The following is a 26,672-nucleotide window of genomic DNA, read 5'->3' as shown; positions in this document are numbered from 1 at the left end:
TAGAAACCGAAATAAGTTGGCCAAATTTTTTCAAACCGCAAGGGGCAAAATGAGATTTTTGGGAGTATAAAAGAAAGACGGGGTCGGGAGAGAAAACTTCAAATAAAAAAGGACATGCATGACCATTTTATATTATACTATCAAGTAAACAAAAAAGAAATGATGAGATTATTCGACCAAAAAAAAAAGTAAACAAAAAAAGTAATATCTTGTTATAGAAAATTATCTATATAAGTGATGAGATTGACTCAGCAGAAAAGTTGAAATATAAGTGAAATTGCAAGTACCCACCACTTATAATAAGAGACAAGAATTTTTTTTTTTCTTTGGTACAAAGAGACAAGAAATTTTTTCAAGGGAGAGATATATTAAAATGAAATAATTTTTTATAGAAAGGAAAGAATATCATAATTTAGTGACTATTTTTCAACCATATTAATAAGAAAAAACTATTTAAACATGCATTCGTCTTGAATGTTTTTTCAACCATAGTTTATATTGAGTAAAAAAAAATCATGGTTTATATTTCTTTTAATTAAATCTGTAAAGAACAATATCAAAAATTATTTTTAGAGAATCTTTTTTTTTTTTATAATCTTATTTTTAGAGAATCTGAAACAAACTGACTCATAATCTTAGAAGTTTCTAGCCAGAACCACACATGCAAGTTTCCCTACATGTGGCTCGTCTAAGTTGCTAGCATAATCTGGTAAGCAACGAGCATTCTATCCACAAAAGTTCAGGTCACGCTAGTCTAGAACATCTTCCGATAGTATTTGGCTTAAAATTGAATTTTCATAAAAGCAATGGTATTGGGTTTAACCTAAGCAAAGAGATTTTAGGGACAACTTATAATATGGGAGTTACTTTTTCCGCCCTACCAATTACTTAAACATTATCCGCTACTTAAGTAGTGGATGACATTTTTCCCTATAACATCCGCGTCATGCCATAATATTATAGGGAGTTACTTTTGCCACCCTACCGGTTACTCGTGCACAAGTAGCGAATGAGTAAAAATAAGGCGCACGAGTAACCGGTAGAGTGACAAAAGTAACTCCCTATAATATTGTGGCACGACTTAAGTTTTTAATTGGACATTTTGGCTTGGGCAAATCCAAGGAGTGGTAAGTATTTATGAATGGAAGGGATAGTTGAACTTATAATTTATAAGCTTTGGTGTGTGTGTGTGTGTGTATTCTTTGCCACTACATTTCATGTCTTTTTATAAAATACCAAGATAGCTTGTGAAGTAATTTGACTAGACAGGAAGTTCTTTCTTTTTCGAAGTGAAGACATGAACTTCTTGTGGGGTGGAGAATATGAAAATGAAAATTACTTGGATCGGCTAGAATAATGTCCGTCTTCTATACTCTAAACAAAATCTCACCGTGGATGCAAGATTTATGGCGTGTTAGGTTCTGCATCAAGTACCTCGCTCACCATGCGTTTAACATGAAGCTTAATCTCACCATTCGAAATAGGTTAATGCTTAAACACATCACATTAAAATGAATACTGTTACACAGCAATCAACACACTTGTTCTAATGAAAAATCTAATATCTGGTTGTCTGGTACCAATAACTGTATCGCAAACCATTTATACCTCATGAAACACATGCAAGTTTAAAAAACAAACACTAACCACTCAAACAAATGATATCATAGTCCTCTAAACTTATAGATAATAAATCTTCAAAGCCGTCGACACAGTACCTCCAGTTGTACTCCTGCATTAACCATAATTGAACACGAGAATCAGTTAAATGTGAAAAATCATCTGTCAGTTAAACGTGTAAATAAAAGGATGCCAATTTTTTTTACTTTTTATTATCTATAATATAAGCTAGCACAAATAACTTTAAGCAGACAGTAGAAATTTTCAATCAATGCAAGCCACAATAACTGGAAATTTTGAATCACTGAGAAGCTAACTAAGATGTCATAAAAATAACCGGAAATGTTTACATTACTGGTAATAGATTACAATATAACTTATATAGGGAGTCTTCACATAACAATTAAACTAGAAAACAAACACAGCATATACAACAAATGTTACGGAAAAATTTTCTTTAGATTATAAACTTCTAAAAGTATTAGGCGATTAGAAACTGAATGCTGAAAAGGAACATAATAGAGATTTTCTTTATGTTATGGATGGAAAACTAGAGATTTTCTTTATGTTATGGATAGAAAACTTACAGTAGCGCGAGATCTTCCACTGCTGGTTATCACCTTTGTTCCAGTCCCAGAGGACAACAGTAGTGCCATCATGCACACCTCCAGAATTTTTATCGCCATGAAAGGCATCCATGTTAAGCAGAATATTGTTGACCATCCTTACAGCTCTGTAGCCACTACCCTGGTCTTTGCTCTCAGTCCACAGAACAGACTGATCAAGATAGTCTGGATTGTAACGTGCCAGCCGAACCTACATAAATATTATGAAAACAGTCATGTAAACAACAAATTACGAAACATGGGGCAAAGGAAACGGGATGTCATATAACATTGATATATTCTTCCAAAACATTATCCATCTGAATCATTCCAGAATCCATAAGAGAGAGAGAGAGAGAGAGAGTTCTGTTTTTTTTGTTTTTGGTATAAACATGTTTAGGGATGGGAAGGTTGTCAGATCCCATTCCAATGACAAACATGCCATGTGCACTAGCAAGAGATTATAATAATGATAATTGAAAATAACTTACCAAAAGTCCACAAACAGGTTTACTTTCACCTTGACTGTACTTTTTAGTTCATTTAAATTTGAACTTTTTTCTTAAAATTTTGGTAGAATGGAAATAGACAAACTAATACAGTAAAAGATTATGTAGACAAAGCAATGTGCAGTCAAAGTATTTCACTGTAAGATACCAAAGCTATATATAAAGTACGGTCTACTGCTTCGTTCTCACCGCACATTTGTGTTAGGAGTCACACATCAAATAGATCAAAGTGCTCAATGTGGTACTTAAGCTATGAGGCTCTCCCACCTATTGGACTAGTCTTTTGGGTAAGGCTCTCCTCATGTGCTTAATTTCTAAATATTGGTTTTCTTTAATTGAAAGTTGGGCCACGGAAAGGGTTACCTATAGGCTGAATTAAGGTGTTCCACCGAATACTAATAGGTGACTGAAACCGCCAAAAAGGAAAGGGTTGCCATCGAGTCAGTACCAATAGAGTGAAAGGCGTCATGGACGTGGCAATTTTAGGAGTCCCACATCGAGTAGATCAAAGTGCTCAATGTGGTACTTAAGCCATGAGGCTCTCCCTCCCGCCCATTGGACTAGTCTTTTGAGTTGGGCTCTCCTCATGTCCTTAAGTCCTAACAGTTTGATGTCCACCATGGATTGACAGTGAACTTTAACAAATCACAGTGATACTGTGATTTGTTGAAGCTGTTGGCAAATCACCATGGCACAACGTGATTCAACCAAAATCAGTCAATCCCAATGCAAACAGCTTGGCAATTTAAATACCAGGACACAACAAAGCACTTGCAAGTTGCAACTTTATTTGAAAAGCATAAAGCTCCAAAAACCTCATAACTAAGTTATGGAGAAAAGGCTCCCAAGGGACAGGGTATACTTTACCATTTTATTTTATTTTCAACAGAAAAGGTAGCACATTGCCCAAGTAAGTGAACACCAAGATTAAAAGTTAGAAGCCACTAGCTGTAACAGAGATAGGTCATTCCAATTCTATCAGTTTTCACCTACAAAGTGTTATATGAAAAAAGGGGAGGAAATTATAACATCCTCAGTTGCCTAATGTCTACTTGCTTTGAAAAACAAATGAATAGCACAAAGACCAAATTTTAGGACAAGTTAAACAAATTGACACTTCTAAAGATGAAAATTCATATTCACAAGGATTTAAACCATGATTGCATCTACGTTGCAGTCCTTGATATTTCAGAGAATTGTGGTTGTGTGGACATAAACATCCGACATCTTTTTTAAAACATTGATTCTTCATATTATCAAAAAGTCAAATTCAATAATCAGCACCAAAAACATGAACCTACACCGCATTTGTTGCATAATGCAAATACAAACTCGAAAAAGGGAAAGACTTTGCAATTAAGTGAAATATGAGTAATAGTTGAGAAAGATATGTATCTTACTGGATGTGTTGCAGCAATGGAATGCTTAATAGCCTCACCAGTGGCCTTGTTGACCAAAGCAAAAGCAGGGTAACCCTCTTTATCCTTCACCCTGGTACTCCATTTCTCATCCTTGTACCAATGCTACAACAAACAAACCAAAAACACAAATCAAATCACAACAACAATGAAACCAAAAACCACAATAAAATACACATACACAAAAACTACTCTAGACCTAATAAACTATCAATTTAGTCCAAGCATCATTCTCTCTCGAATTTAATTCCTAGAGTATCACTATCTCTCCAATTTAGTCCCTAAACTATTTAAATATAATTAGTTATAAATTATATAAAATTTGTCATTTTTTGTGTGTTAACCCTGAGAAGGGGACCTGATAATCTTGAGTTCGGACGCGAAGTAAATAAAGACTGACCAAGAATTGTTTCTATTAGGAATCAAACTCAGATTCTCCCGAACAATTCGTCCTAGGGGAGCTCATTAACCACTTGATCTCAATTATTTGGTTAAAATTTGTCAATTTAATCACAATTATTAAATTGATGGTTTAATGAAAAAAAAAATGTAAAACCTAGTTTACCTGATGCTGATCGGAGGGATCAGAAGGAGCAAGAACAACTTCACCGCGACGAATGGTAAGCGAGAAATTTGGGGAAGCTTTGGTAACAACCTTGAAAGTAGGTTTGTTAGAGGACAGAGGAGCAGTAGGCACCTGAACCTCATGATTGACGTGATGAACATTGGAAGGAAAATGAGGTTGATGAATTGTTTCATGAGAAACATGATGAACAGTGGAGTTTGGAAATGGAGTGGAAGAGTGATCAGGTACGGATGGTGGTGCAGGTGGATATGCTGCACCATAATTGGGGTTGAAAGAGTGAATGTCAGGTTGAGGTGATGAGTGATTAAAATGATTTTGATTGGACACGTGTCCTGTGTGGAAGACTTGAGTTTCTGGTTGTTGATGATGATATGGTGGTTGTGGTTGTGGTGGTGGTGGGTAGAAAGGTGGTTGATGTGGTGGTGGTGGTTGGTTAAATGGAGAGAAATTGTTGTTGGGGTTGTGAGCAGGCGGAGGGTAGTGTTGTTGTTCTTCTTCGTCTCTGCGATTGTGGTGATGAGTGTGGGTTACGTTGGAAGTGTTATGGTTGAAGGGAAACGCCATTTTTTGTGATGATGATGAGAGAAAAGAGATTATGGATGCTTATTTGTTAAGCTTTTACTTTTGGAGTATATAAAATGGTTTGATGATGAAATCAAGAATATGGTGTGGGCCTATGTGGGGTAACAATAGACAATAGTATGGTGTGGCCCAACTACCGTGTTTAGAAAATAATCTGTGTTAACACGTGGTGATGGTTGGTTTTATATACATTTTTGTCGTATTTTATTCACTTTGATTTTGATATTTGGTCGACCTATATAGAAGTTTGAATTTAATTATGAATATCGTCAGTATAAAATTGTTTTACACATGCGTCAAAAAATATATCAACATATCATGTATGATATTTAAAAACGCATAATGTGTCATGTTCATTAAATGATGTGGTAAGACATCATTGGATGCATGTGTAAAGAATCTTTACACTGACGGTGCACAACAATTAAACTCTTTAATTATTGTGTATTTGCCTTAAATAAAAAAAAAATTAATTGATATGCACCGACGATGTAAAATAATTTTACACTGTCAATCAATACCAATCATGTTTTCCACCACGTCACCCCACTCCACTTTCTTGATATGACATGACAAAATAATGCTTGTTTATTGGACGATTATGCAAAACTATTTTACACCGTCGGTGCATATCAATTAAACTAAAAAAAAAATTGTTGTGTACTGTCAACTAGGAAGCACTGACACTACTCAGATTAGGCGTGTCTGTGTCGAACACGTGTCTGTGTCCGACACCGACACTTATGATTACACTAAATTATGTTATTTTTTCAAATTTTTATCGGTGTCGACGTGTCAGTGTCCGTGTCGTGTCCGGTGTCCGTGTCTGTGTTCGTGCTTCATAGACTGTCGATCTAAAAATTTTTTACAATTAAACTTAATGATGAGTTGCCACATCATTTTTTTTGGACAGGAATGTGACACATAATATGTTTTTAAATATCATACATGATGTGTTGGTATATTATTAAACGCATATGTAAAATAACTTTACACCGACGATGAATATTTTAAAAGTTTTTCATCTCGCATCTAGTGTGACACATGCGAACGCTCTGATATTCTCAATTTATCCACAGTTCGTATTTTAGGATGCGAATTGGTTCACAAAAATAAATTTTAAATTCTTATTAATTGTTTTTAATCGTCTTAATGGAGCCAACATATATAGCAATAATTGCCATTATAAACCATAAATTATTTGTTTATTTCTTACGTTTTGATCAAATCATTTTAAAGAGAAACTGATTTATTTCTACCGATTGTTAGTTGGTTAAGTGGTGATTAGCGCTAAACTTGATAGGGGGACTGCAGTTCGATCCCCAACAACTGCGATCGAGAGGGGTCTGAAAGCACTTGATGCTAGAACTGACCCCGAATTAAATTAAACTAGTGGTAAAAAAAAAAACTTATTTATTTCTTGCTACCATTGTCATAAATAATGCAGCCAACGCATTTATTTCTTGCCATTATAGCCACATTTCTTTTATCGTCTCAATTAATCAAATTAAATTTGTTGCTTTATTTTATGACCGTGTCAAACTGATCGCACTATAAATAGTGAACTATGCTTCGATTCGCACTCTACGTAGCGAACTGAGTCAATTCGCAGCGAATGACAATAGTTTTTACTCAAACACGACGTTTGCGACCCCTTGAATGAAAAATATCATAAAAAAATTCGCATCCTAGGATGCGAACTCAGTTCGCTTTCTATAATACGAACTTTTTTTTTTTCTTCATAATATTTTCATTCATGGGGGCGCGGATGTTGAGTTTGAGTATAAAATATTGTGACTCGTTATTTAGAGTGCAAAAAGTGCTCGCATCATAGAAAACGAGAGGGTTAGTTTAGTCATTTTAGAGGGTGACTGAGGAATTTCGAGGCGCGAAAAGTAAAACTCATATTTAAATCTTGGATATTGGTCACAGAAATATAGTTTTTTTTTTCTTAAGTAAAATGAATTCATTTCCTTTCATTAAATATAGTAGAATTTTGTTCCTGTGAGCTTAGCTTAGTTGGTAGGAACATCACACTATATGTGCAGGAGACCGGGTTCGAACCCGGAACACTAGGGATGACAGAAAAACCCAAACCCGAGAGACCTACCCGAACCCAAACCCCAGTCAACGGGCGAAACCCGAATTGACTGAGTTTGAGTTTGGGTTCAGGTGTCAATCTCCTTCTCTCGCAGAACGGCAAAAATAGAAACCCTACTCCTTACTTTTCCGCCTCACTCCACTAACTTTTTCCGCCTTCGTTCTACTTCCTCCTCCTTCCGTCGTTGTCGTCCTGCTTCCTCAGTTCCTCTGTTCGTCGTGTAATTGTGTAAGTTGTTTCGCGTTCCTCTGTAACTTGTTATTCCTGTGTAAGAATCTGATGCAAGCTTAGAACCTGTATCAAAGAAGCTAAGAAGTAGTGTGTGGGCAGAATTTACAAAGGTTAAAGTGAAGGGGCTAGATAAGGCTGAATGCAACTGGTGTAAGAAACGACTTAGTGACACTTCAAAGAATGGAACAACTCACTTGCATGGACATCTGAAGGGTTGTGTTCAAAAAATTATCAAGACAAGAAAGCATGACAAAGGACAACCATTCATCATGCCTATTATCTCAGAGGGAAGGGAAGAGTGGGGAATTGGAAATTATAATCCAGAAAATGTGAAGAAGTTGATTGCTGAAGCTATTATTATGCACGATTATCCACTATCAATTGTGGATCACGTTGGTCTTAGAAGAGTCTTTGTTGCTCTCCAACCATTGTTTAAAGTTCCTACTCGAAACACAATCAAGAAGGAGGTATTGAAAATTTATGATTTTGAGAAAAAATGTGCTATGAAGATGTTAGATAACCATCAAGGAAGAGTGGCGATTACCACAGATATGTGGACTGCTAGCAACCAAAAAAAAGGGTATATGGCTGTTACGGCTCACTATATTGATGGCTCTTGGACTTTACAAAGTCGAATCTTGAGGTAACAAAGTCTATATTTTATAACTTAATTGTATCTTTGTTTTTTGTGTTCTTAATGAGTGTAAATATTATTATGTTAGGTTCATTTATGTTCCAGCCCCTCACACTAGTGAATGACTTTGTGATGCACTTGTTGAAACATTATTGCAATGGAAAATTGATTCAAAGCTTTGTACAATTAATGTAGATTATTGTAGCACAAATGACTCCATGATTAAGAAAATTAAGAATAAGTTGCCGTTGGAATCATTGATAAGGGATGAGTCTTTGTTACATATGCGCTGTTGTGCGCACATCCTAAATTTAATTGTTCAGGATGGGCTACAAGTGATTAAGGATGGGGTAGAAAAAATCCGGGATAGTGTAGGATTTTGGAGTGCCACAGGAAAAAGGTATGAAAAATTTGAAAATACCGCTAGACAATTGAAAATTGCTTGCACTAGAAAGTTAGCTCTATATTGTCCAACAAGATGGAATAGCACATATAAGATGCTTGATATTGCCATAGAGTACAAGGATGTATTTATTCGGTTGAACTTTAAGCGATGTGACCCAATGGCAATTTGCTAAGGATGTTTGTGGTGCTTGAAATTGTTTAATGAAGTAACTGAATTGATTTCTGGTACAAAATATCCAACTGCCAACTTATACTTTCCTAAGATTTGTAAGATTAAGTTGGCAATAGAGGAATGGAAGAAGTCCTCCAATTCAGTTATTGAGATGATGGCCACAAAAATGATGGAAAAGTTTCAAATTTATTGGAGTGGTGTTCATGATATGATGGGAGTTGCTGTAGTTTTGGATCCTACAAAGAAGATGATTGTACTTGATTTCTGGTTTCCTAAGTTATATGGCCAAGACTCAGGTGAACAAGCTAGTAGAATCAAAGAGTTGTGTTATAGTTTGCTTTATGATTATCAGCAGATGAGACATAGAGATGCACAACCTACCACTCCATCCATTGGTACAACTGTTGTTGTTGCTAACGATGAAGATGAATTTTATGCATACGTTGCGACGATTGCAGAAAACACAAGTTCAAGTGTTAAATATGAATTAGATCATTATTTGAAGGAGAGAGTTATAAAAAAAAAACTCCAGATTTTGACATTTTGAATTGGTGGAAGGTAAATGGAGTTGTGTATCCAACACTTCAAGCAATTGCAAGAGATGTGTTAGCTATTCCTATCTCTACAGTAGCTTCTGAATCAGCCTTCAGTACTAGTGGTCGAATATTGAGTCCTCATCATAGTCGACTTAACCGGACTACCGTAGAGGCTTTGATGTGTGCTAGGAGTTGGCTATGGGCTGCTGAGAATGATGGTAAAATTTTCAACTATTAGTTCAATATAAAGTAATGTATGTCAAATAATTTTTATATATTGTCAACTAATTATTCTTTGTTGTTCTACATTTGATATATACGTGTAGGAACTTCTAAAGTTGCACAAGAATATGCTACTATGTTGAATGAAATGGAGTCTGACGATGAAGGTATTTTGTACTTCATTTGGTGTAAAAGTTTTAGGCTTTGATGTTTTATTTAACTTTAATTTACTTCTTAATACAGCTGAATTAATGGAAAGCAGTTTCGGTTACCATTTTGAAGACTAGAAGTTGTTGTTTCTATGTTTTAACATGGTGAATATTGTGGTTAGCTTTGATTAACTTTAACACTAACACTACTTGTTTTAATATTGCTTTAAATAACATTACTAATGACCTTAATGTGAACAAAACAAGCAGGTGTGTCTATTTGAGAGAGCTTGAAGATGGAATGCTTGTGTTTGAATTTTGCTTGGAAGTTGGAAGAACTTAATTTTAGTTTAGTTGCAATTTAATTTCTTGAAAGTCTATTTTATAATTTTAAATTCCCTTGTAATTTTAAACCTATGTTTTTGCTAAGTGATTGACAATATGTTTAAATTCCATTGTTTTTGCTTAAGTTTAACTTGTTTTGCTTAAATTTGCAAAGTAGTACAAAATGCGTTGTGGGTTTGGGTGGAAAAACCCGAACTCAATGGGTGTGGGCGTGAGTTTTGTTTTGCCACCCGAACAACCTTTGAGTTTGGGTTTGGGTGTTGATTTGGGTGTGGGTTTGATATCACTCAAACCCGCACCCATGGGCGCTCGTTGTCATCCCTACGGGACACTCCACTTATTTACCTTTAAAGTGGATTTTCTAGCCACTAGGCTACATGACAAAAAATATATATATAGTAGAATTTTATTCAATATAATAGGAGAAATATAACTAGGTAGATAATAATGATAAATATTGGGGCTAGACTGAAGTAAAAACATTCAAGCAAAATTATGAGCGGCTCTATTGGTTTGCCTCCTAACATAAGATATGTTGTAATTAGCATTAGAAATGAGAAGGGAACTACAAGTTGAGAGCAAAATACCAACCTCATTCGCATACAAATAATCATTACGTAAATCATTCACAACCTGTTGACACTTGACAGTCGCTTTGGAAGATAAGTCTCTCAAAGCCATTAGACAAAGCGAACACGACCTTCATTGTAGTCAGGGGAGGACCTAGCAGAGGTTTGATATGACTAACTTAAACTAGCTATTCACCTTAAGGTGAATTTTTCTAGCCACTAGACTTCTTGACAAAAAATAAAAGAATAGTCAATACATACATAATATTAGGGAAATCAATTTGTATCAGTGATGTTTTAACCAATATAAAATTTACCATTAAAATTGAAAATTTATATCATATTGTTGAAATAAATGTAAATAAAAAATTTGGAACACCGTTAACCTATAGGGCTCAATAACATATGAAATTATTTTTGATTTACTTAAAATTTTACATGATTATTTATGAAGTTAGACGTTATTGAATAATGCAACATTATTTGAATGTTAATTTAGTTTATAATTTCTTTGATATTTTGTCACACCATTATTAAATGTCCGGATCCGTCCTTGATTAGAGCAGCTTCACATTCAGCATCAGTAACTACAAAGGGAAAGATCATAGTACATGTTTGGACAAAGAAACTCACGCTCTCACGAAAATACTCCATCAACGTTACACTTCAGCCAATTTGCAGAAAGTTTCTCCCACGTGAGCAGGCTTGGGATCCGTATTAAGCATAATGCGACACCAATTAAAGTCTTGGATCAAGTATGAAGCAAGCCTACAAGAGGTCACTGGGTTCACTTGTTTGTTCTCCCAAATGCATTCATTACGCGTGTGTCAAATACTCCAAATTAAAGTACAACAATAAAGAGAGGTTGTTTAGTCTCTTCCATACTCGAACTAATGGAGAAAATAATTCAATAGATGAGAAGCTACCGCTTTGATGGAATTGGTGTTCGAGACTTTGCCAAAGATTTGCCTCATTCCAACACGAGATAGCATATGCACAATCTGTAAAGAGGTGCAATTCATCTTCAAGGGCGACATTGCAGAGAGCGCAAACAGTTTGACATTGAACACCACACCTATGAAGATTAAATCTAGCGGGAAGATAACCTCGAAGCAATCTCCAACAAAAGTGTTTTAAATCATGTTATGTACTTATGTCAAGTGAAATAAGTTATTTATTCATGTTTTGTCTAGTGTCCATAAAATATCAAAAACGATGTTGGTCGGTAGTTGTTAGAAATTTATTTGCAGAATTCAAATTCACAAAATTTCACCATTTCACACTCAAGAGCTTGAGTTTAGTTAGCAAATTATTTGACAAAAAAAAACCTCTTCAATATCGATTTTTATACTCCATCCGTTTCTTTTTATTTGTCGTTTTAGAAAAAAAAAAAAGAAAAAAAAAAGACCAAATTAAGAAAGTGTGTTTTGGTACCATATCATTCTATTATACCCTAATTTTAATCCACCAATAATTTTTTATTTTTTTTGCATAAACTTTCTCTTTCCAATAAATTTAATATATTATGTAAAAAAAATAATAATTTGTTATGTACAAAAGAAAAACTTTAGTTTTCCCAAATATATTATTATTTTTTGATTGGGATATTTCAATCAAAATATTTTAATCAAAACATCTCAATTAAAATTGGCTACTTGAAAAGTCTTTGACTGATGCAGTAAATTTGACCACCGATTGATTCGCTACGTAAGTAGTAGATGACAATTTTAACATTTCTCAGAATTTCTCATTTTTATGATGTCCGCTACATAAGCAGCGAATTAACAAAATCGAAAAGTAGCCGCAGGGTGCGCAAAAAAGACAGAGGGCACCAAAAGATGTTCTCAATGCATAATAGTAGGAGAAAATAAAATTTGGACTAAACATAGTAACACTCGGTCAAAGCACTAATTAGGAGGTGTAATTAGCAAAGTCCAAAAGTAAAGCATAAGCACAAGAATAATTTTGGATAACTTTTGAAATATACTGTAATAAAAAAACTTTAAAAATACAACATATAATATAACATCAATTGAAAGAAAATTTTAAATTTTAAATTCCATAACAAACTTGTTAACAAAATCATTCCATAATAAACAAATAAAGTAGCAAAAATATTCCAAAATAAAGCAAACAAAGTAGCAAACAATGGCATTGTGTTCTGGTATTGCTCAACCAAAATCACAAAAACCACCGGAAAATCATTGATCATACGGCTCCACAATACTATCCCACCCGATTCCACCAAAATCTGATTTTGCGTGTCCTCATAATTGTTGAGGGCAAGTATAATCGGAAAATCATGATTCAAATTTTGATTTTAACTACCATGAACACGACCACAACAAGATAAAGCAATAGAAAGTGCCGTCGATGAAGGATGAGAGTTCTTCGACATTTCTATAAACTCGTACATAAGAAGAATAAATGGATTTTCAAAAAAATTGTTTGGGTTTATAAAAAAAAAAGTTTGGACCTTTTTGGTTTTTCAAAAAAGTTGTCTCACTCATAAATTCACAATAAACTTTTAAGCCTATACGAATCTATCCAAATCTACCACAAAAATAATTGTCTATGATTTCACTCGTTTTTTTTCTCCAAGAAGTGGTGGAGCCAGAAGAATATATATTTTTGGGGAGGGTCATAATTTATTTATTTTTTATATTTTATATAAAGTCCTGTTTGTAATATGAATATATATGTTTTGAATGAAATATATCATTAGTCACTTGCAATGTAGTGATTTGTTAATTTTACTTGCAAAATCAGATTTCAACGATGCAATTTTATAGTAATTTTTGTTTAAAAAATAATTAAAATGGTAAAATGAACCACACGAGAATCAAACTCGCTCCATTCACAAGGCAGGGCGCAGTTTGCTGCAACTGGAACATGTTTGTTTTCCAATTGAATATGAGTCTATGAGTTTACCGCAGGTCTGACAATCATGTTTTCCAATTGGATCCGGATTGCATGCAGTCAAAACTGCATGCAGTCATGCAATCAGAACATATCTAGCCGTCTGATTATGATCGGACGTAATCATGTTCCCCAATTGAATCCAAATTGTATGCAATCATGCAATCAGAACATATTTAGCCGTCTGATTGATCGAACATTTCAAATTAACAGAAAATTCAATAAGTTTTAACCCCATATAATCTGAATTGTTCTCAATTTTCCAATTACACATGGACACATCATTCCCCCAATTCACACCAAGAACATCGGAATTGAACTTAAAAGAGTTATGTACATTACCAGACTTTTTTACTAAAATGGTGTAGTTTTTACATTATATTACCAAACAGGTGTAATTTTTTTAAAATTTACTAAAAGGGTGTAAGTCGTCGTTGCCATGTACGACTTACACCATCACTCTATTTTTTTCCAGCTTATAAGCAAAGTCGTGGATGGCAGCCACAACTTTGATTTTTTTTCAATTTTTTAATGAAAATTGTCGCTACCATTGACGACTTTCAAGGTTTTTAGTTTTTTTTTTTTAAAAAATAGGCAAGTCATATACATGAAAGTCGTCAATGACAGTGACGACTTTCATTAAAAAATTGAAAAAACTCAAAGTCGTTGCTGTCATCCATAACTTTGCTTATAAATTGAAAAAAAAAAAAACCTAGTAAGTCGTACATGATAATGACGACTTATACCCTTTTGATAAATTTTTAAAAAATTGCACCTATTTCATAATATATAATGTAAAAACTACATCCTTTTAGTTAAAAAAGTCACATTAACAAATGTCTCGTACTTGTAGTTGCTACCCACAATTACTCCTATTTGACAACAGCATAAATCATACAATTTATAAAACATCCCTCCTCCACATGAATCTGCCACTCCATACATAGGACACCTCAACTACCTTATCTACTAGTCTTCTCATACACCGATGATTATTGTTGAGTTATACACGTTTGTTAGCTTACGTTGGCAACTACTTTGTGGGTGTGATCTCTTATTATTCGTTTATTGTTATGTATATGTAGTATACTATAATATAATTGCACATATTTTTGGATTTAGGAGGCTACTTTATTACTATAAACAAAAGTTTGCATGCGTTTTGCGTAGAAATGAGCGAAAAGGGTACACGTGTTGATGAGATAAAGCTCAATAAAATAATTGGAGTTTGATGACCACAACCATCATTCAATTCAATCATATATTGTGCTCTTAGTCCTCATTCGATCAATGTACATGGTTAATAAAAGAGTCAAAATAAATCCACTTGATCATCATATCATATAAACAATTAATTAAGAGCACGTGAGAAGCAGTTATTGAGATAAGGATTACCTCATCGAACATTATAAATTTGGAGAATGTTAACTTGTGCCCTTAAGGCACATGTTAAGGAAGTAAAAATAGAAATTATTAAATGCTAATTTGTGCATTTTGACTTTTGAAGCATTAAATTTCTTGTATCATTAAATGATGAATTTCTATTTTGGTATATCTTAACATGTGCCCTAAGGGCACATGTTAACAAGACCCTATAAATTTTAATCATGCCAAAATTACAAATAAACAATTAATAAAACCCATAGGTTGTTGTGAATCCAATGGAATGGGTGGTGTGCTATATTATCCTAGTTAAATAAATTAAATTAAACATCTTTCTCATCGTACATATGCTAGCTAGTTATATATTAATATATTTCAATAATAAAATTGTTCACTACTATCTTCAAGGAATACATGCGTTATATAGGAGCTTATAAAAATATCGATCTTAAAACTCAGATAGTTATAATAAATATTAGGAAAATGTTAAATAGTGTAACTGGTGGACTAATTAAGTATATCAAAAAGGAAATTTTGTCTTGAAACTTGTGCATTCAATGCATTGAAAGTGTAAAAAGTTGTTTTTATCAACATTAACTTTATGTTTTATTTCTATTTTTGGTATGCTTAACAAATGCACCGGGTGCACTGTTTAACATGACCCTAAAAATTATTATAGAAGTTGGAGTTTGAATTTCAAATTTCGTACTTCTTTACACTTAAATTAAAAGTGTGTAAGTTTAGCCACTAATATGACAGTAAATAATAACCTCATTGCAACTTTGATGATCTAGTTTATGATCATGAGCTTATCGCATACGTTGAATGTAAGAGTTGAGGTTGGACAATAAACCGACATAAACAAAATCATCAAAGTTGCAATGAGATTACTATTCAACGTAATAATGATCTAGTTCATAAACTCAATGTTTTAACGTTTTAATGTTTTGGATGAAAATTTAGTGCTCTTGTGTATCAATTCGGTGGTGGAAGAGGTGGTTGACTCTACAAAAATGGCTCTTGGCAAAAAAAAAAAAGCATAACCTGTTTATTTTATGAATGAGTTGTAAACCCTTTCCAGCTATGTTTTTCTCTCTTTTGTAAAGGTGAGCACGGATCCGCGGTTCGACTTAAAACCTACATAATTGCCAACACATAGAAGCATTCGGTCAGACACAGATTAGGTCTCGGGTCAACGGTTATGAAAAGTCAGTCATGAACGATTGCATACGGTGGGTGCGGTATCTTAAAATATAAATCTTGATAATGGAACCAGCTAAACAACGATAAAGATGCAAATTAAAAAATAAATCTTTGATTTCAAGTGCTTCTGCCTCCCGCTCTCTCTCTCTCATACTCTTCGTTTCTTTGTTTTTATCAATCTTTCATTCATGAGAGAAATGTTATCTTAGGTTTATTTTTATTTCTATTTTTTGTCTAGTTGATATATTATTATCTTTGGATCTATAAATTTTAAACAAAATAATTGCATCTCACCCTCTTTTTTATTCATTTATAGTTCTTTTATTTTTTTTTGTCTTGTGTACGATGTGTTATTTGAAGAATAGGAATTTATGAGTCACTAATAACAACAAAATTTTAATCAAACCTGTTCAAAGGACTCCTTGTTCCTGTCATCCATATGAACTCTCATACCATATTAAATTTTTATATTGACCTAACTCAATCCTAAAAATTGATTTATCAGGTATAATAATTATCTATATTTATAAACTCTAGTTAGACTTAATTTCTAATCAATAGGAAACTTGATTTTTTCTATAGAAAGAAATAAGATAATGTTTAAGTGAAAGGTGGCTAGGCCGCTAGGTTGATGATCCCTACACATTTTTCTGTAGATTTTTTTTCTTTTCAAAAATTGGCAGGAAAAAAAAAATATTAATCTCATTGTCATTGCTTTGTGTACTATCAAGTTGTATTTTCGTCCTGCGTGTGTGCATTCACACAAGATATAGCAAAATTCGACTTGGCTATTATACATTGTAAATGTGTAACACACAAATAAGTTGAAATTGGCATTTAGAAGATAAGATAAAATAATGAAAAATTCGTACAAAGCTGGCGGGAAAGAGGAATATAAATAAAATTAAGATGCCACGCATATAATTTATTGCCCTATTGGTATAATTTATATTTTTAATTGAATATTCAATTGGATAGATATTTACTTATTTTGAGTGGTAATAATAATGTATGTAATGGTTCAAAGAATGTGAATAACAAAGCCAGAAGAATAAAGATAAAGGTGCAGTACTGTACGTTAAACATATGAAGTGAGAAATAGTTACAATCCAAATCCAAATCCAAATCAAAATGAAAATTTTGTACGTAGCTAGCTTTTCATTGAAAAGAATGAAAATTATAATCACAATCAGTACAATACTTATCTACAGAGTATATATCATAAAGCTAACTTGCCAACCCCAACAACACACGAACAAATTAACATTTTGTACACAACAATTTCTGATTGGTCAAAAAACTTTGATATTTATTGAGTCTTCAACATAGGAATCTTTCTTTTTGACTCCTTACCAAACAAGTCCTAATCCCTCCTTCAATTCCTAGCACAAATTAAAATTAACAAAAATAAAATGAAATAGCACACTATATTTTCTGTACTACTAGTAAATTAGTAATCCTTACTTAATCCACCGTAATTTTTTAAAAGCTACATCTTGTAATTTCTGCAAAATTACGGTGAGTCGCTATGATTATGGCGTATTCTCCATGATACCAAACACATGCTTAATAATTTCATTGGTGTCCTTTGGTGGCCCAACTTCTAGAAATTTTACTTAACTAGTATTTCTATTGTCTAATTAATATTTTTTGGCACCACTTAATTTTTGTGGTAATTTGGATTAGCCTTGATATTGGTGATGAGGACCAAGAATTAATTGTTGATTCATCAAAGATTGCTTCATGAGGTAGTTTTCATATTGTGAATTGATGTTAGGGAAATTGCAAGAGGAACTCAAGTATTTCTTTGATGGGTATAATGAAGTGTTGTCTTCATCTATGTTTGAAAGTTGGTGCTTTAAAGTGTTCAATTGAGGATTCTTATTTTGAGACATGTAATTGTTGCTAGTGTTGATTTGGGAGGATTGTTGTTGATTAAAATTTTCAGTGTTGAAGCTTGAACTTGATCCAATTCCTGAAGGGTTTGAATGATTTTCAGATAAGAAGCTACTCAACATGGAGTAGTCCATAGCATCTAGTAGGTTGGAAAAGGACACTGATTTTTGAGATATAAGGTTGTTTTGATGAGGAGAGGTTGTGTTGTTTTTTGTGATTGGGAAAAGGGTTTCCTTGAATTGCGCCGGATCTTCTGCATGTTCCACGTCGCCCACCATTGTTTCTGACGATGATTCTGATGAAGTTAGCGCGCATTTTGATTTCTTGTAAATTCGGCATAGTACCCAATCATCCAACTGCACAACCACAAAAGTACCATTAACATTAGTCTACCAAACATCTTTAAAAAACAGAAAAAAAGTGCGCAACCATAATCGAACAACGATAATTATTATGTTGTTGTTCGATTATATCATGACATGGATTAAATTGCGATTCTTTATACTATTAATGACGTGGCAACAATCTAAACTTACCCTCATGGAAGAATCTTTGAGCTTAATAGGTTTATTATTATCAACAAGGCGATATTCATGCATGATCCAATTCGTCTTAATACCCTTTGGGGGTTTCCCTTTGTAAAATACAAGAGCCTTTTTAACACCAATAATGTTCTCTTTTGCTCTTCCTCCTCCAATTGGCAATGATGCAACTATGGTCTTATCAGTGCCTGTTGCCTTCCAATACCCTGAAGCAGCTGCCCTGTTTGGCCTTGCACCATTTGGATACTTTCTATCTCTAGGACTAAAAAAGTACCATTCTTTCTCACCAAACAAAGCCTTAGCTGAAAATAAAAAAAAAAAAAAATCAATAATATATTAAATTATTAACCTTTTAACATCACACATTATTAAATTTAAATGATATATATCTCAGACTCTCAAGTCCTAAATATAAACAAAATTTAAATGATATACTTTTTATTTTAATAATACATATTTATAATTCTCTGATCTTAAATATAAACAAAAGAGTACACGAACCTGGTAAATCCCAAGGGTCTAACTTATAAATATCAACTTCAGCAATAATGGAAACAGGCAAGGGAATGGAGGCAATTTTTTTTCTAAGGTAGTGAAGAATGAGTTCTGCATCAGTAGGGTGGAACCTAAAACCGGGGGGCAAATTGGTTTGTGGGGTTTCCATGTTGTGTTAGAGAAAATGTTGAGGGGTTTGGTGAAGGGAGAGAGAGAAAGAAAGAGAGAGGATTGAAATTTTTTGGAGGGGAAAATGGAAGGGATTATATGGTTGTGGGATTTTTGTCGTTATGTGGTGAAGAGATTAGGCCAAGGGGGACTAGGGGGTATGAATGACAAAAAATTAAGATCAGTTCCAAGAACCATGATTTTCCAAAAGTGGGGTCCAATTTTAAAGAGATAGATAGAAGCAATGTGAAAACGGATGAGTGATGAATGACAAACCCAATCCATAGTGAGAAAAAGATACATTTTTGATTAATTTTGCGGTTTTGTCTATGTACAGGTAAATTAGTCTTTATTAATATGTTCAGTGAATTTAACTCAATTAATAGGATATTATGAATAAGTAAATTAGTCTTATTATATCTGTTAGTTAGTTTAATTGGTTGGATATTTGATTATATATATATCCTGATCATATTTTCCGATTCACATTTTAAGAAAAAAATATTTTTACATATTTTTAATTATTTTTTGGATTTAATTTGTATAAATGTGTAAAATTATTTATGTTGATTGTGATTTGCTGATAGTGTAATTTTTTTATACCAAGCCGTAAAAATTGATAGATTATAAATAATCTTTTTACTTTTTTATTATTGTCAAACCATTACCCTTTCACACCTCAGCTATTCTACTCCAAGGAAACAGATTTCCTACTGTGTATTTTAACACAATTTTCATACCGTAATGTATCACAGCCGTCCGATCTGTAACGTACGATTATGATCATTTTAAGAGATTTATCACAGAATCAATGTGTATTGTCCGATCAATAACTGTATGAAAACTGTTGCTAAATTACTGTAGCAAATCTTGATCCTCACCATCATACACTAATATAAATGTATTTTTGATCAAAATTTGATTTGCCATGTCTAAATAAACTAGCCCCTTTCAACAGTCCAATTGACTCGATCCAAATATTACAAGTGCATTTATTTAAGCTTTAAAAAAAGTATTTTGAAAAAATCTAAAAATCCAGTATAGTAATCCAAATATTATGAGTGCATTTATTTAAGCTTTAAAAAAATTATTTTGAAAAAATCTAACAATTCAGTATAGTACTAAAATAGTATTATTTCTGGTTCACCTGTGTAGTTGAATTACCACTCTTCATGCATACTCATGTAAGATTCGACCTATAAATCACCCAATTTTTTTAACATTTCCATTATTCAAATACCGACTTGAACGGTTGAGTACTACTCCCTCCGTCCCAAAACAATGACATTAAATTCTTATAATTTTTCATAAAAAAAAAATTAAAAAAATTAATGATTCAAATTATGCATCGTACCTTAACTCAAAACTACCATATTCGGCCAGCAAACCCAGCCATTGGAACAATTCCATTCTATCCATTCAAAACCAATTTATTATTGGTAGCCATGTTTTTCTCCTGTGCGATTGATAATTTTTGCCACCATGACCAAGCAATTTAGATCCAAGCATATTCGTATTGGGGTTTTTGTTATTGGACAGAAACTTCCAGTTTTGTCGTTTATGGTAATAAATTTTGGTCCAGCGTCTCTATTATCGTTGAGTTATGGCGGCTGGTCAGTGACATCATGTTCTTCTGATGATATGATAAGATAGATAGTTGGTCCAGCCATTGTAACAATGAGGGTAACTTAGGAATTGTATAGTTAGTTTTTGTGTTGCTATTGGTCCACTTGTAGTCACAGGAAAAGAAATGCAATAAAAATCATTAAATCAAGAACGAAGATATTAACTACGAGTACTCTGGTCATATATACTCTGGAGTATAACATAAGTTTATTTTTTAGATCAAATACATAATACTATGTTTGGATGTCAAAGAGATAGTGAAAAAAAAAATAATATAGAGAGAAATAAGAGAGAAGAAAGATAGAAGAGAAATTAGATAGAAATTTTATATGGTTTAGATGAATAAAAAAGTGAAAAGAGATAAATTAATAAAAATGAAAAATAACAAATTTATCATTTTTTTTACAATAAAATAAACTAGTTAAATGAAAGTATTGTTGTAAAATGGTTTATTTCACTTCTTTCCATACAAATTTCTCTTAATAATATGAAGAGATTTCTTTTTGACAGTTACAACCCATTATATTTCTCTATTTCCTTATTTATTTTCTTATCCAAACTATAAAAATAGTCTATTTCTTTACTATCTCTCTCTTTCTTATGTATCTCTTTTATAAATCTATCTAAATAAACACAGTGTAAATGCTTAATGAATGTAGAAAGTTTTATATATAGAATCGGAGGGAGTAATTCTCAAGAATATTCAAGGAAATTCAATATAATAAAACGAAATTAAAATTTGTGTAGTAAGCATATTTGTTAAAACTAAAAAGTGTTTGCTTAAAGAAATAACAAGTGTTATTTTTAATGTAGAAGTTATATTTTTTATCATTAACTAATGTTCCGAAAGCACTGATATAGTATGACTCACTCGAAAATATGCATGTGTTTGTACGTACAACAACTTGAAAAATTTTAGGTGTAATTTGTAGCTCATGCATTTTAAATTTATAAATTAGATATAGGAATTAGCCTTTAAAATTAAATTTGGTCGAAGATAATACTAAATTTTCTGAATTGAGACAAGAATTTTTTTTTTTTTTTTCTATAAGCTGAATTGAGATAAGACTTGTGTTTACATTCATACTCGACTCAAACTTAAAGGATCCGGCAAGCAGTGGCGGAACTAGAAAAAATATCGTGGGTGGACCGAAAAATAGTCAATCTATTTTTAAATTGAATTTTTTGCTCTTCTATTTTCACATGTTACTATTTTGGTACCAACAAACTATATTTTTACTCTAAAAATTGTGATTTTTGGCTATAAAGGTGATTTATTGTCTCCAACATTGAATCTAAAGATGAAATATCAAATTTGAGATCAAAATTCACAATTTTTTCCCATTAAAATTCGCTAATTTTACAGCAAAAAAGTAATAAAAAAATATTGAAATAGGACTAAAATTGCAACAAATGTGAAAATATGGGACTTGAAAAATTTAATATTAATTAAACATATTTTTTATGTCATTTCATATTTATATACGCTAGTTCAACTGCTAATTTTATCTATTATTATAAATTCAATTAATTATAAACTAACATTTACACTAATACTTGAACCAGGTCCGGCCATTGGGCCAAGCTGCCAAAGCTAGGGCTTTAGGCCCAACAAATTTTTTTTTTATCAAAGAAAAATAGGCCTCCAAAAAAAAATCCCTATTCCTAAATATGTTCTGCTGCACGCGTGAAAAAAAGGAATACGCTTTTTATTTTCTGCCGGCCGCGTGAATCGTTTCTTCTTCCCACAATAACTCCACCAACGTCTCTTGCATCAATTTCTCACAAAATTCCTCCTATCATTTAATTCTCCCTTCAAACTTTCTACTTTAAAAGAATGATTCCAAGTTTCAACTTTCACCATACTTCTTCAATCCTCAAAAGCAAAAAACTTTCCAATTTCCACTGCGATTTGCCGATTTTGTGTAGCAATTTTAGTAACTGTGAATTTGTGATATTGTGAAACCATCTATCACACTACTGCTGCAGCAACTCTTGTTGGAGGCCTTTTCAATTTCTATTGCAGCAATTCTAGCAAGTGGCTTTGAGGCTTTTTGGGTTCTTTATTATTATTATCTATCTCCAATAAGTGATTGCAGCAATTCTTGCCGACTCAGATTTTGTATTGCAGCAAGCCAGCAATTCTAGCAAGTGACTTTCTGGGTTCTTTATTATTATCCATCTCCAATAAGTGATTTGTTGTTTCTGTCGGCAAACAGGTTCATTCTTTCTTTTTATTCTCTTTTATTTTATTTAATCTATTAGTTTAGTGATTGTAGGCAAACAGACAAAAAAATTGGATTGGCTCAACAAAGATTAAATGGATTGGCTTTATTAGCGATAGAAAAAGAAATGTTAACTGAAATTGATTATAATAGTTTAATAAATGATTTTGCATCTCAAAAAGCTCGAAAAGTAAATTTTTAAAAAATATTATAATTATTTTTTTTTTAGAGTATAAAAGGCCCCAATTCAAAGTTTGCTTTAAGCCTCATATAGTGTTGGGCCGGCCCTGACTTGAACTAATATGTGTACCGTATTACTTAAAATCATTAATAATACATTTAAATTAATACCCTACATATAAAAAAAATTATTTTTTGCGGGTGGGGTGGGCCGCGGCCCACCTGAGCCCACCCCTAGATCCGGTGCTGCTGGCAAGTCCACTCTTCGAGTACGTCCACATCTCTACCAAATCCAACAGATCACATAGCAATAATCTTCGTCAGTAATATCCTTTTGATCAATCAAAACCTTAATGAGATTGATTCTCTTGTACCATCGATGAAAATCACTTAATCGTCTCCTTCTCATCAATAACTCAAGCTCCTCATCGAACCTATATATATCCTCCTTCTTTTTGAGGAGTACACACAATTATTATACATAAGCCTCTCACTTACATTATTCATACTTTAAATAAAAACTATTGCTTACTTAAATTTTTTTCCTCAAATAATTTGATTATATATATAATTATACGCATGAATAAAAAGTAGTTGTACAACAAATTGTACCACTAAACATCAAAATATTTGCAAAAATCCTTGACCACTAACTTGAATCTTATAAGTTGACGTTATTCGAAACGAGAAATTCTTAGGTAAGTTATCACCTAAGTATTAATGATTAGACACAACTAATTAAATAATTATAACTCATTAATGTATTAAATAATTACAAATAATTAATAGAGTAGTAATTAAATTCAAATCTCAATAAATAAGGAAATGAAAAAGAAAAAAAAATTGTCAAGAAACATGTGTTGTGCACTTTATTTAAAAAAAATCTTCTAATTGCTCAGATATATTTTTGTTCCAACTAAGCTCTAATTTTTTTTTTTTTTTAATTTCTTTGTTTCAATTATTTTTATGTGAACATTTTAATATTTAACAATATTGTTGAATACCTGTTAAGTTAAGTATAATATCATATCATATTTTGATATTAACTTATATTTACATAATTCATATTTCAAAGAATTTTACGTATGAAATAGCGATAAACTAATTGATAAACAAACTTATATTGTATAAATTGATAAATAAATTTCATATTTCAAATAATTTTACGTATGAAATAGCCGATAAGTTAGATAATTCAATTTGTATTATTTAGTAAAATTAACGGCTGAATTATCTTATTAATATAAAGTGCCATAAAAAATATTTAATTAATATTTAATTATTTTAAAGTAAGATAGTAGGAATAAAATAAGAGAAAAAAAATAAAATATAAACTTAGGTGAAATATAAAATATAAACTATAAATTAATTAAATTAGCTTATTAATATAAATACAACTATACAAGGTTTCAATTAGTAAAAAATAAAATAAAAAAATAAAAAGAAAGCTATGAAATAAAAAAACAATATGATGAGCGTATTATAAATAAATCTCTATATAAATATAAAGTGCACATGTATTTTTTGTTCCTTTCCTTATTTGTAAAGATTTGATTTTATTAATTACTCGTAATTTTTTAATAAATTAATAATTTATAATTATATAATTAGTTGTGCTTAATCATTAATACTTAGGTGAGAATTCACTTAAGAATTTAGCGTTCGAAACGGGCCACAGTTTCTAATCACTTCACCTAATATATATATTATTTTTTGACGCACTAATATATATATATATATATATTATATACACAACAAAATAATAATTTAAAATAGTATATTGTTGAGAAAAAGAGGATAGAATAGCATCTAATTTCTTAACAGGAAATGTGTACTATATTTTAATGTTTTTTGCCGTTGTCATCGTCGTGGATTAAGGTGTGACTTAGGATAATCGAGCGTGTGGCTTTTACACTTTGACTGGAACCCATGTCTTATTATACTAGGTGGACTATGATTGGGACTGATCGATATCACTTTATTTTAAGAAAAAGTTTAATGATTTTTACAGATAATGGACTTTCTAAGAAAGATTAAAGTCATAGAGCCAATAATATTAAAATTTATAAAATAAAAAATATGTTATTTGTCCGCATGAGCATAGCTCAATTGGTAAAGGACATCATATATTATATGCAGGGGACGAAGTTCAAACCCCAGACACTCCGTTTATCCACCTTAAGGATATAATTTATAGCCATTAGATTACCTGATAAAAAAAAAGTTATTTATCCCTTACTTTTCAACTTTTTTTAAGGTATATTTTAAGATAAACTACATTTTTTTTTCCAAATTAAACAACTTAATGACTAAAATTTCACATTTTAAGATGAATAAATGAAGAGTACTAGAATTCAAATCTCAATCTCTAACATGCATTGCCCCCGCAGGTATCATTAACATTTGTTGATATAATTTAGTTATACATTTTAGTTTTATAATTTATTTTAAAGTTATTTATTATTTTTTTTACACATTATTTAATATTCTTTTATCAGTTTATGTATATAGTTTAAGAAGAATTAATATTAATGATTTGTTAAAAGTTTTTTTACTTGGTCAAATACACATTACTTTTTTGTTGGCAATGACATCATACTAAATCATTTCTAATTAATAGCATTTCTGGTTAATTAAAAGAGAGGCAGCTTCATTTTTAAGAGGGGGCATACATGGTTTGGAGGTAGTAGGAAAAACCATATTCTCTAGGTAACATCTTCCTGTGATCTTAGAAATAATTTCTTGTTATTTTGTCGCCTCCGATATATATAATTCATATAAGAAGAATCTATTGAATCATGTACGATTTGTGCTTATGAGCAGATAAATCTTTAACGACTGTGACAATGTCACGTCTTATGTTATTCCATCATTTACTAATTTGAAGGTCAATCATTGTTCGTAATTATGGAGTTTTGTTGTTTGTAACGGAGTTTTGTTGTTTTTTACGACATCTAATTATCACAATCTTAAAATAATTTCACTATCTCTATTGAATTTTATTGTCATTTTAGATCCAATTTTACAGCATATTGGTTTTTTCACAAGCTCGTTTTCATGATGATAAAAAGATTAATTTGTAAATTGCTGTTAATCGTATTTGTGCTAGCTAGTGTTTTTATCGTCGATAAATTTACTAAAGCTACAACTTCGGCTTCTATTCAAGAATTTCAAATTCTTAAAGCTTTTTAGGTAAAAGTTCATCTACCTAAAGCTCCTATTATCAAAGAAGTAGTACGTACCCTCCTAAAACATATATATTGGATTAAACGCACAATGTTGGAGCTGCTCTAGGGTGTCCAAGCCTGGCTATTTGTGGAGGTATTTTTAGAGATAGTTCGGCTGATACAT

General features: G+C 32.0%; 3 protein-coding genes and 1 long non-coding RNA gene across 4 annotated transcripts; 2 read left to right on the top strand and 2 right to left on the bottom strand.

The window, feature by feature from the left end:
• Nucleotides 1–1,481: 1,481 nt before the first annotated feature.
• On the bottom strand, nt 1,482–5,403 carry LOC123890058 (ricin B-like lectin EULS3). Its single transcript, XM_045939594.1, has 4 exons — nt 4,718–5,403; nt 4,135–4,257; nt 2,208–2,436; nt 1,482–1,732 (listed from the first exon to the last, which is right to left on the bottom strand). Coding segments are annotated over exons 1-4 (939 nt in total). The 5' UTR covers nt 5,303–5,403; the 3' UTR covers nt 1,482–1,730.
• A 1,532-nt stretch (nt 5,404–6,935) lies between these two features.
• Nucleotides 6,936–8,823, top strand: LOC123891726 (zinc finger BED domain-containing protein DAYSLEEPER-like). The gene is made up of 3 exons (XM_045941626.1): nt 6,936–6,963; nt 7,695–8,295; nt 8,375–8,823. Exons 1-3 carry the CDS (start codon nt 6,936–6,938, stop codon nt 8,409–8,411), a joined length of 666 nt encoding a protein of 221 aa, XP_045797582.1. The 3' UTR covers nt 8,412–8,823.
• A 100-nt stretch (nt 8,824–8,923) lies between these two features.
• On the top strand, nt 8,924–10,129 carry LOC123890057. Its single transcript, XR_006802693.1, has 4 exons — nt 8,924–9,617; nt 9,726–9,788; nt 9,865–9,935; nt 10,041–10,129. It is a non-coding gene; the product is annotated as an uncharacterized LOC123890057 (long non-coding RNA).
• A 7,348-nt stretch (nt 10,130–17,477) lies between these two features.
• Nucleotides 17,478–19,488, bottom strand: LOC123890056 (NAC transcription factor 47-like). The gene is made up of 3 exons (XM_045939592.1): nt 19,129–19,488; nt 18,622–18,929; nt 17,478–18,441 (listed from the first exon to the last, which is right to left on the bottom strand). Exons 1-3 carry the CDS (start codon nt 19,289–19,291, stop codon nt 17,872–17,874), a joined length of 1,041 nt encoding a protein of 346 aa, XP_045795548.1. The 5' UTR covers nt 19,292–19,488; the 3' UTR covers nt 17,478–17,871.
• Between the last annotated feature and the right edge of the window lie 7,184 nt (nt 19,489–26,672).

This window comes from Trifolium pratense, linkage group LG6 (genome assembly GCF_020283565.1).
Source record: "Trifolium pratense cultivar HEN17-A07 linkage group LG6, ARS_RC_1.1, whole genome shotgun sequence".
NCBI lineage: Eukaryota > Viridiplantae > Streptophyta > Magnoliopsida > Fabales > Fabaceae > Trifolium > Trifolium pratense.
The sequence above is the reverse complement of the archived record's forward strand: the minus strand, read 5'-3'. Positions and strand labels throughout refer to the sequence as shown.